Source organism: Cupressus sempervirens, chromosome 3 (genome assembly GCF_028749045.1).
Source record: "Cupressus sempervirens isolate cs-2001-9-10 chromosome 3, ASM2874904v1, whole genome shotgun sequence".
In the NCBI taxonomy this organism is placed as follows: domain Eukaryota; kingdom Viridiplantae; phylum Streptophyta; class Pinopsida; order Cupressales; family Cupressaceae; genus Cupressus; species Cupressus sempervirens.
This window is the reverse complement of record NC_143120.1, coordinates 148,647,695-148,658,584: the sequence shown is the minus strand read 5'-3', so window position 1 is coordinate 148,658,584 and position 10,890 is coordinate 148,647,695. Positions and strand designations below refer to the sequence as shown.

General features: G+C 34.7%; 1 protein-coding gene across 1 annotated transcript; it reads left to right on the top strand.

Annotated features, from left to right (window-relative positions):
- Window positions 1-634: 634 nt before the first annotated feature.
- On the top strand, window positions 635-3,562 carry LOC149565187 (protein LURP-one-related 5-like). Its single transcript, XM_089818725.1, has 3 exons — window positions 635-1,437; window positions 2,742-2,966; window positions 3,062-3,562. Exons 1-3 carry the CDS (start codon window positions 1,030-1,032, stop codon window positions 3,203-3,205), a joined length of 777 nt encoding a protein of 258 aa, XP_089674851.1. The 5' UTR covers window positions 635-1,029; the 3' UTR covers window positions 3,206-3,562.
- The last annotated feature ends 7,328 nt before the right edge of the window (window positions 3,563-10,890 follow it).

Sequence of the window (10,890 nt, the reverse complement as noted above, 5' to 3'; positions counted from 1 at the left end):
AACCAACACTATTGATTGATTTGTTATTCCATGGGCCATGAAAATTGGAAACTCCTAGGAACCCTATGTCATAACACTGAAGCAAAGACTATAGCCCACGTGGAAGGGCTAATATCTTGTACACAACATATTTAATCTCATTATGTGTTGAGCATGTGTGTCATAATGGTTAAAATGGTGTAGTCCTTGCTTGAGAGCAAGCATTTCATCTTAATTTCTAAATTTAGATACACATTTTATGTTTATTTTTAAAAGATTTAAAATATATTACTTTCAATATTTTTCCTAACTTTAGACATCTAGATGAAATATGAGTGGATTGGGTGTTAATATAAGGTCATATCTTAGACAACTTATTATTGAAGAGAGACATGACTCCTCTTAATTGCCTTTAAAAAAAGGCCACAAATGACTCTTCTTAATCACCTTGAAAAAGTGATTTTTTTTAATCTTCTAAGAAAGGCAGAATGTTTGGTTCTCCAATTCATTTGTCAAAAAGATCTCGCCATATAATTATTAAATTGTTGTAATTTTCTATAAAAAAACAAATACCAACATGCATATAATTAATCACTAAGTAGTCAAAAGTACTTTCCAATTCCTTATATAAAGACAAAAGTGCTAACAACTATTTAATATGGTTCGTTTCCAATGAAAGAAACGAGATTGATAGACATTGTGATCATACAGCTTTTTATATATATTTAAGCTTTTTCTTAATACCGCGTGCAGGGATATCCATTATCGAAATGATATTCGGCCTAGCCGCGTTCCTCGTATAACCAGGCGAGAGTCCCAACGAGTGCTCAATTCCCCATATATTTTCCGGCGGACGCGAGCCATTGTTGTGGTATTTTACAGGGAATATATGCTTTCTCCTTTTAGGGTTTCAGGGGTTCTTTACCTTTATAAAACCATAGGATTCTCGAAGGCAATTTTACAAGATTTGTGCTGGAAGCATCTGCATCGCGGAGGTTTAGGAGATTCGAACTCATAGACTCCGAGTCCATCAGAATTATATCAGATGCCATGTTGCCACTATCTTTACTGTGCAATCTTTGCGTCTCTCGAATCATCTTACCGAGAGAAGAGGAAGACGATTTAATACCTGAAGCCGAGAGGCTTGACCACCACCACAGCAATTCATCAGCTTGCTTTATCTGCAGCTCTAAATTATCGGAGCCTTTCAAAACGTTGGTGCAGAATACAGAGGTTTCTGTGTTTTCCCCTATTGTGGGTGAAGAATTTTGTTCGTCCTCACTTACAGTCCTTACTGTGAGAAAGAAGGCTCTTTCTTTTAGTGGAGGGGGGTTCATTGTGACCAACTCAGGCACTGGCGAAATTGCTTTCAGGGTCGACGGAAGAGGTCTCAGCTCAACAAATAAAATGATTCTCATGGATCCTTTGGGAAAACCTCTCTTAACATTACACCGCAAGGTAGATCCTCCTTTATCCCCCTTTCTTGTTTGGTTTGGATGTAAATTGGGTTACGTGGATACCATAATCTTTCCTTTCTAACATTGTATTTGAAGGCAGATTTTTTTCTGGTTTGAAAATTAGATATATTGACATCTCTGTACTTTATCATTTCATGGTTAGTTAAAACTATTTTTTTAACTATGGAAATCAATCGAATTATATACATATGAACATATCCCTCTTCTCACATTGCATTGCAAGCTAAAACCATAGATATGAACATCTCTCTTATCTCACATTGCATTGCAAGCTAAAACCATAGGTATGACATCTTTGCTCGATTGCATCACAAGGTAAAGCCAGTTTTTGTTTTGTAAATCATCTTGGATAGATAGAAATCACATATCTGTTTCTTCAAAATGTTTTTTATTTTAAAAATCGATTGGATTACATAGATATCAATAAGACCTCTCGAGTCCATATGTGTAAACTGAAAGACCTTAGACTGAAAGTTATAGATGAATATTTGGAATGCCATTCATTAAGAGTACTTTATCACTGAAGATCTGACAACCGATATTTTCTCCAAAGATTTCAGCCAAAGTGATATTTTCTCCAAAGATTTCAGCTAAAGTTAAAGACAAGCTCGTAGTTATGGATCGAGCCCTAACTGAGAGGAAAACTCAACATCGGTGATTTCTTAAGATGTATCATAATGCATACCCCTGTGGTAGATAACTTTTTATTTATTTGTTTTAGAAATCAAATAGATACATAGATATTGACCTCTTTGCTCTCTAAAATTGCAGCACAAGGTAAAACCATTTTTTATTTTGAAAATCAACTGGTTCATATAGATATAGACATTTGTGCTCTTAGTCAGATTATGACATATTAAATATTCTGGTAAAACCATTTTTTATTTTGAAAATCAACTGGTTCATATAGATATAGACATTTGTGCTCTTAGTCAGATTATGACATATTAAATATTCTTTTGTATCAGTAATTCTTTCTATCATGAATCCATTAAATTCACAAGAGTCAAATCCAATCATCCTTTCAGATGTATTTAATTTATTTTTCAAATCTATGGACAAGAAAATTTTCAACGTGCAGACATTTTTTTTCTGTTGTTTCTGAATTTGACTGTTTTGAATACTCTTCTGCATTTTGAATCAAATCCTATGATCCGTCCCTAGACTTCAAATTATATGAATGATGTTACATTTTTCGTTAATGTTTTGAATCAAACTCTATATCTATTATAAAAATTTGGAAACAACATTAAGATTCTTACTGAGATCTTTTCTTACTGTCAGGCTTTTAGAATTCCCCACCACTGGTATGGATTCCATGGAGAAACATGCGACGGCCAGAAGCCCATTTTCAGCGTGAGCAAATCATCCATGTTTAGCAAAAATGAACTTGCAGAGGCGTTTGAGGGCTCCTCCAGAGGAAAGAAACACCCTGACTATAAAGTATTGGGGAATTACAGTGAGCGGCATTGTAGCATTTACAATGGCCTTGGCACTTTAGTTGCAGAGGTACATTTGCATTTGTCCTCTTCAATTTCTATTATGTTCATGTGCAGAGGTAAAAATGAGTTAATGAATTGCATTGTATTGTTTTGTACTTTCAGGTGAAGAGGAAATTCGCAACATCAGATGTAATGTTGTCAAAAGATGTTTTCAATGTTGTAGTGAAAGCTGGGATAGACCAGGCTTTTATGATGGGTGTGATCGTCATTCTCCATCAGATGAGTGGAGAACATGACTCTATCTAAGCTGCCATCTTGACTAAACTAATCTGATTTCTAGAGCTCGTGACTAAAACAAGTTGTAGCTTTTCTAACTTAGAGATCAGCTTTGTATCATTGTATTTTTAATAGAGTAAAGCTGAAATTTAGGATTGTAAAAATGAGTTTACAGAAGCTTAAGGATGTGCTGAACAAAGAGATTCAAAGTACTATGATGAGAAAATCATTTTTGAATCTTCCATGATAGGAATACTGGATCCAACTCAAACCTTGCACGGTGAAATTTGATCACCATTTGAATTTTGTATGTATAGCGATTTTGACAACGCTATCGATTGTTTAAACGAATAGTAATATGAGTTTCGGAGGGACATTTGATGTTTATCACTGATATTGTTACAGTGTGTTCAACAGCAGTTTGTTTTTTGTTTTAATTCTTCAAATTGTCTCCAGCCATTTCATTAACTGGACATTCTGAAAATTTATCTGTACATTATACCTTCTCAAAGGTTGTGAGGTTGCCCAGATCTTTGATTCAGATATTCCCTGCTAAGTAAGGTTTGGTTGCTGCAAGCACTGTGAAAATTTATTTCAATCCATTTAAACGCTTGTCTGTTTCTCTTATCTTTAGAAGAATGAGAGAATACCCACTCTGACATTAAACTCCTCCATAGGCCAAACCGTTGTTTCAGATATTTTCCTGCACATGCAACTGCTAGGTATGGTTTAACTTTTTTCGTTGCGAGCAGTTGTAAATTCATTTAAAAATCTTCAATTACTGTCTAAAGGTCAAAATGCTCTCGAGAATTCTCAGATGACAGATATCTCTGAGAAATGTAATCAATCCTCCACGAAAGCCAAGAGAGAGACATTAAAATACATAAATGAAGATTTGGCAATTAGCAAACCGAAGGCAAGATTATTTACCTCTGAATCCGTCCCTTAGTAAATGTGAGTAAATCTCATCTGGATTTTATTAAACTTCTATTTGCTATGTTGATCCCAATTCATCTATGACTGATCTTCTCGTGAGTAGAGAGAGCAGTGAGTGCCATGTTCGATAATGCTGTATCCTAATACAAATCTAATACAACAGAGGGTGGAGTTCACATAGTACCTTTGGTTGCGCGACCTTTCTCTCTAGGGATGCTACTTCCTGGACCCAAATTTGATGGCCGTATGGAGGTATGGTAGCACTTTGTCAGGAACTACAATACATTTCCCCCTAGTTTCCCCTTTAAAATCTCTTTGCACATTACATAGGTCCTGAGTTTTTCCCTGTTTTGGGTGAAGAGCTTTTTCTTCACTCACTCACTGTTCTGACCGAGAAAGAAGGCTCTTCCTTCTAGTGGAGGGGGATTCACTGCGACCAACTCATGCACTGAGTTGAACCGACTCTCTTGGACCCTCTGCTAACATTGCACTGCAAGGTAAACCCATTTTTTGATTTTGGATATCAATTGGGTTATATAAATGACATCTCACCTTCTTAATGATATATTATTAGATAAACTCATTGTTTACTTAAAACTAGTTGGATTACATAGATAGTTTGCAGAAGCAAATGCAATTGTGCATGGTCTGATCTTAGCCAGAAAACTCAATTTACACCAAGGTGCATCTTAAAGGAGATTCATTAATATTGATCAATGCTTGTATTATTAGAGTTTGTCAATCATGGCAATTACTATATATTCTGAAACAAGCTTGGTGTATTTTGGATCATTGTGGAGCATTCATGATTTCGTACATATATTATGAAGGGAACAAAATGGTATGTTATTTAGTAGACTGTGCAGCTACGGGGAAAGACTTGGACTCCCGCTGAGGAACTTAAATGGGATGACCATCCCCAATTCAATTGCTGCTTCATACTGAACGTCGAATTACTCACAATGATCTGTATAATCCATTGTACAACCCACTTTGACTTGATCGGTGGTTAGTATTAATATATGTAAGTCTCTGATAAATTATTTATATTATTTATTATAATATATTATTGGCTTTATGCTTTTGCCTTAAAAAAAAATATCTCTGCCCTTAAGGAAAATCCATTTTTTTTGGAAATCAACTCGGGTATTCCTTTTTTACATTGGATCACAAGATAAACTCATATTCTGTTTTGAAAATCAACTGGATTACAGAGATGTTGACTCCCTCTCAACATTGCATTGCAAGACATTTTCTGTTTCCCTCTCAACATTGCATTGCAAGACATTTTCTGCTTTGAAAATTGATTGAATTACATAGATATTGACATGTTACCTTTTTCACAATGCATTATGAGGTAAAATTATTTTTGGTTTTGAAAATCAATTGTTATATAGATATTGACATCTCTCCTTCATTTTGCAATTCAAGGTAAAATCATTTTTTATTTTAAAAATCAATTGAATTACATATATACAAACATCTCTACACTAACATTGCATCAAAAAATAAAGCCATTTTTTTGTTTTGGAAATCAATTGGTTGCATGGATGTCAAAAAAAAATAAAACCATTTTTTTGTTTTGGAAATCAACTGGTTGCATGGATGTCAAAATTTCCATTCTTAATTAGATTGTTACACATTGAATAGACTTTAATTTGTATGTGGAACTAGTTATCATTCAAGAATCAAAATCATTCATAATTGTAGAATTTTTCTTTAGTATTATTTTTCAAAATCATGTAATTGATATGAAAATCATGTCATTTAGATATACAATTTTTGCTTTCCTCGAATGCTACTCCATTTTTCTTTGACTTTTTGAGTCAAATCTATGACACATTATTGGAAATCAAATTCTTAAGAATTGATTATGTTGTTTTTCTTTCATTTCTTTCTATTTTTATGGAGGTTCAGACTTGTGAGAAACAACTTAGTTCCAATGAGGGTCCCCACGAAGAATTTTTTGCTATCCAATGCACAGAGCACAAGCCTATAGGTTGGAACTTCTTTGGCTAGGAGCCAAGGACGGGGGTATTTATTCTGCCAAATTCACCTGGGGCACGGTCCTAGCCTCATCCCTTATAATGTTAGAGCCTTACCCTTAACAATTCTTTATTCCTATTAGACTCATTTAGAACCATTCAACTTCATTAGTAAACCAAAGACTTATTAACTTTCTTCAATTTTTTGAATTGTAGTCTACACTGATTATAAAAAATTAGTTCACAAGAAATTAAAATCTTTTCCTTGTACTGGAAAGCTTTATCATATTCTTTACTGTTGGCATAGATTGCATGGACAAGCATGCCATGGCCAAAAACCCATTTTGCAGCGTGAGCAAACCGTCAACAATAAGTAAAAGTGGAGTTGCAGAGGCGTTTCTAGGTTCTACCAGAGGGATAAAATGCGAGCTGACTATAAAGTTGCAAGGAATTATGATGAGCCGCATTGAAATATATACAATGGCCTTGGCACATTAGTTGCAGAAGTACAATTTCCTTTGCCCTTTAACTGTACTTTCTTATGCTGAAAGGTAAAATGAGATAATGAATTCTACTATATTTTATTTTTAGGTGAAGAGGAAATTTGCAACATCATAAGTAATGTTGTTGAAGATGTTTACAACGTTGCAGAGAAAGCTTCAATGATTGGTTTGATCGTCATTCTCCAGCAGATAAGTGGAGAAAATGGCTCTATCTGATTTTAAGAGATCATGACTAAACTAAGTTGGAGCTTTCATATCTTCGAGATCAGTTTTGTATCAATGCATTTTTAATTGAATAAAAGCTAAGTCTGAGATTGAATAGAGAGATAAGGGAGTGAACACAATCTTAAGAAAAGTGCTGAACAAAGAGATCAGAAGCAAGTCATTCTCTATTACTTCTTTAAGTTTGTATGGTGTAATTGGTGTATCGAAGAGGTTCAAGTAGCACTAGCAAACATGGTAATTAGAGAAAATGAACTAAAAGAGTAAATAAAAGAGGCCAAATCATGGGCCCAAGTGGCAAATGAACCGTCAATGGAGCAAAAGGAAACAATTGAAAAGCAAATCAAGAAACAAATCAGAGAAGAGAAGAACATAGAAGAGAAGACAGTAAACCTCATCATTAAAGGTTTAAAAGATTATGGGGAATGTGAAAAGACAAATTTTGGTACATGACTTCCTTAAGGACAAGTTAAATTGGACAGGGAAAATTAGACAAGCACACAAGATTGGTAAAAGTATGGTGCCAGGGAGAAACAGACATACGAGAGTCACCCTACGCAACATTGAGGACAAAAGTACAATCTTGAGTAGGGGGCTACTCAAAGACACCCAAATCTATTTAGATGAAGAGTTGACCATTAACCAACAAGAGGAAAGAAGAAAGGGGTGGGAGAAAGTATAATTAGCAAGGGTTGTCTGCAATGGGCTTGGATGAAAATGGTAAAGTTCATATTGCTAGTAAATCAATGACTCAGAAATAGGAACTTAGGGCCACACAAGAGTACTTTAACATGGTGAGTTGGAATTGTAGAGGTTGCCCACGGAGAAGAGGACCAGGGTTGGGGCCCATAGCCGACAGGCAAGAAATCATTTGCCTCATAGAAGCACATGAACACAAAAGATGTAGAATTCTTGATTTTGATGGGTACAATAAATTTTTAGTATGGAATGAAGAAACGAAGACAGGTAAAGGTCATGGAAGGATTACTAACTTGATGAAAGATATGTGAAACAAAAATATAAAAGTCGCGAAAGAGGACTCAAATAAATAACTTATATGGCTAAAGATTGAGGATGATGAAGGAATCACGTAGTTGGCAGCATGCTATTTTGCACCTAAAAGCTCTAAACTCTACAAAAGAAGAAATTTAGACAATGAAGACCCATTTGCAGCCCTGAAGAAAGACGTGCTCTCTTTTAGCTCTGCTGGAAACATTTTTTTTTATGGGAGACTTTAATGCTAAGACTATGAGTAATCAATCGATTTAGTTGAGCAATGACTCAACGGAGGATGGCAACCCCTTGTGGCTAAAAGAGGATGAAGAGAAATTAAATAAAAGGACCTCACAGGACGAAAAAGATGGGGTGTCTCACTTTGGGGTTGAACTTTTAGGGATATGTAGCCTACACGGGTCGATTGTTTGCAATGGCATGCAAAAGTGGTCAAATTCAAACAAAATCACTTGCAAAACTTATATTGGGCAAAGCGTGGTAGATTATATGATTTGTTCATATTCATAGGTAATGCCTTAGAAATTGTGGAAGAATACAAGTATTTGGGGATAGATTTGCACTATCGGCTAGGTTGGGAGACATGCATATCACAAAGAATACAGGGAGGGTGGAAGGCCTCTTACCTTCTGCAGAACATATGTAGGAAAACAGATTTATGGGATTGAAAAACTAGGAAAACCCTCTTTAAGCTATTGGTGATTTCAGTTGTTCTTTATGGTAGCAAGGTTTGGGGGACCAATGTATCAACAAAAAATGGTGGCAAATCGAAAGAATACAAAAGTATTTCATCACCACTAACCTCAAAGTCAAGTTAACAGACCCCTACAAGATTTTTTTGGCGGAGGCAAGCATGTTCCTGATGGAGATTACATCATTTATTTGACTGTTGAGCTACTTAAAAAAAGTGGATAAAATGTATACACATCGCTAGCCTAGAATGGTGGTTGATGAGGAGTTTGACCGTTGGAAGAAGACATCAAAAAAATAAAACAACAAATGGTTCAACAAGTGGAACATCGACTAGTGAGAATACCCGGAATCCAACCTAGAAATAAAAAAATGGGTGGTAGAAAAAATCAGATCTGCCATGTGGACAAGTCAGTTAAGTAGAAAAAGGCTCATTATGTCAAAGAATTTAATCCCACATGTGAAGATGACGATAATCCCTCATGTGAACACGACGACAAAAAATATTTAGAGGCTGAGATCGAAGGAAAAACAAAAATTCTACTTGCCCAATTGAGGCATGGATTGCACTAGTTGAGATGTGAAACAGGTAGATGGGAGGTCCCTAAAGAAGATTAGGAGGACAAAATTTGTAGGTTTTGCCAAAGAGCGATAGAAATGGAAGGGCTCTATGTGAAATATTGCACTACATACGAGGACATTCACAAGCAACACAAGGACACTTTACAGGTGAGCAACATAGAGGAGCTTTCGAAGGGACACGACTCTACAAGGGGGCGATCTTACTTATGCAGATCCATAGTGAAAGGGACAGCCTCGAGAAATCATAGGAGATTAACTAAGGGATCTTTTGGTCCCGTATACCATTGGTCTTATGGACGCCATTAAAAATCTTTCATTTCATTGTTTCGAAGACGAAAGCTAAATCAAATGTTCAATTTTTTTTACATCATATATAGAATATTCAAAGACTGTTCTTATTAATTGCCCTTGTGAATGTGTAAACCACATTTTTTTGGGAATAATGTCAATATGAACATATCTTTATATGAAGATCATTCTAATTAATTGCCCTTTTTGTTAATATGAACATATCTTTATCTCTTAGACAATAGAATAGTAATATTATGGATATTTATTTAATTGCATTCCTTTCTCTAGAGATATGTATGAAAGAAATAGACTCAAAATTTTGAGAAAGACAAAGTGTCTTATTAGCATATAAAATCAATATTGAAGACACTTATAATACTAAAATTATGCAATACAACTTCACAAATTTATACACTAAAATTATATAATGCAATTTGACAAAGTTGAAAAATATCTATTTCAAATTACAATAGGTTTTAGGAAAGTGTAAAGTTACCATAAGAAAATGAACTAAGAAAATCACTTTATTACCAAGGAGGTAAATAAATAGTGATTTGAGTAGAGGAAAGAGAGAATTTATATTAGAAGTTTAGTTTTTTTAAATCAATAAAAGGCCAAAGCTGAGTTTGTATGTATAATAGTATTTAAAATAAAAATAGAGTCACAAAATACTAGCTATAATAGGGCCTTAAGGTAAAATTGAAATGCCAAACAGAATACCACCATGTCTTAATTCCAAACTAAATATTTACAATTTCAAAACTAAGGACCTTGTGAGCCCCTCCAAGCCATCTAAATTTATCATTCTAAGGTCTAACTTATATGATAAAATACAACAAAATTTCTCTGTCACACATTTTTGCCTTCTTGGAATGTAAAGGCCCTTTGAACTAGAAGTTGAATCCTAACTCTGCTTGTCCTCTTTGAGCCGTATAGACGTTTTGAACTTGCCAGCAACATTTTTGTTCCATCTACTATCCCAAGACTGATATCAACAAAAAAACATTCTGCACATTGATGAGTCCCTTGCATATCGAGATTCTTCCCTTTATCCTACTTCTTATTCATCATTGAGGAAGATTGCCCAGACCCAACCATGTCTATAGAAAATTGATATTTCTCAACATTTGTAGTGGACAAACTACAAAACCCTTCTTGTTTCTCATGAAAAGTTGACCTTTTCGTTACCTCTTCATTAGAAGACCGAGTTAATCCCTAAGTAAATATTACTTAAATCAATAGACTCAAACTTTTGAAAAAGCCATAATTTATTTAATATTAAAAAAAACTAGTTCTTTCAAAAAGATAATGAAACCTTATATCTTATCTTCTTCCCACCGACATTTTCTCATTGAATTTGATGCAAGGGATGGTAGGAGGTTCAAGTGGAATAAACTCAACTTAAACCTACTAACACCCTGCTTAGAGTACACAGATAAGCCAAACATAGAATTACAAAAAAGAGAACATAGAATTCTTAGATCTATTGATTGAT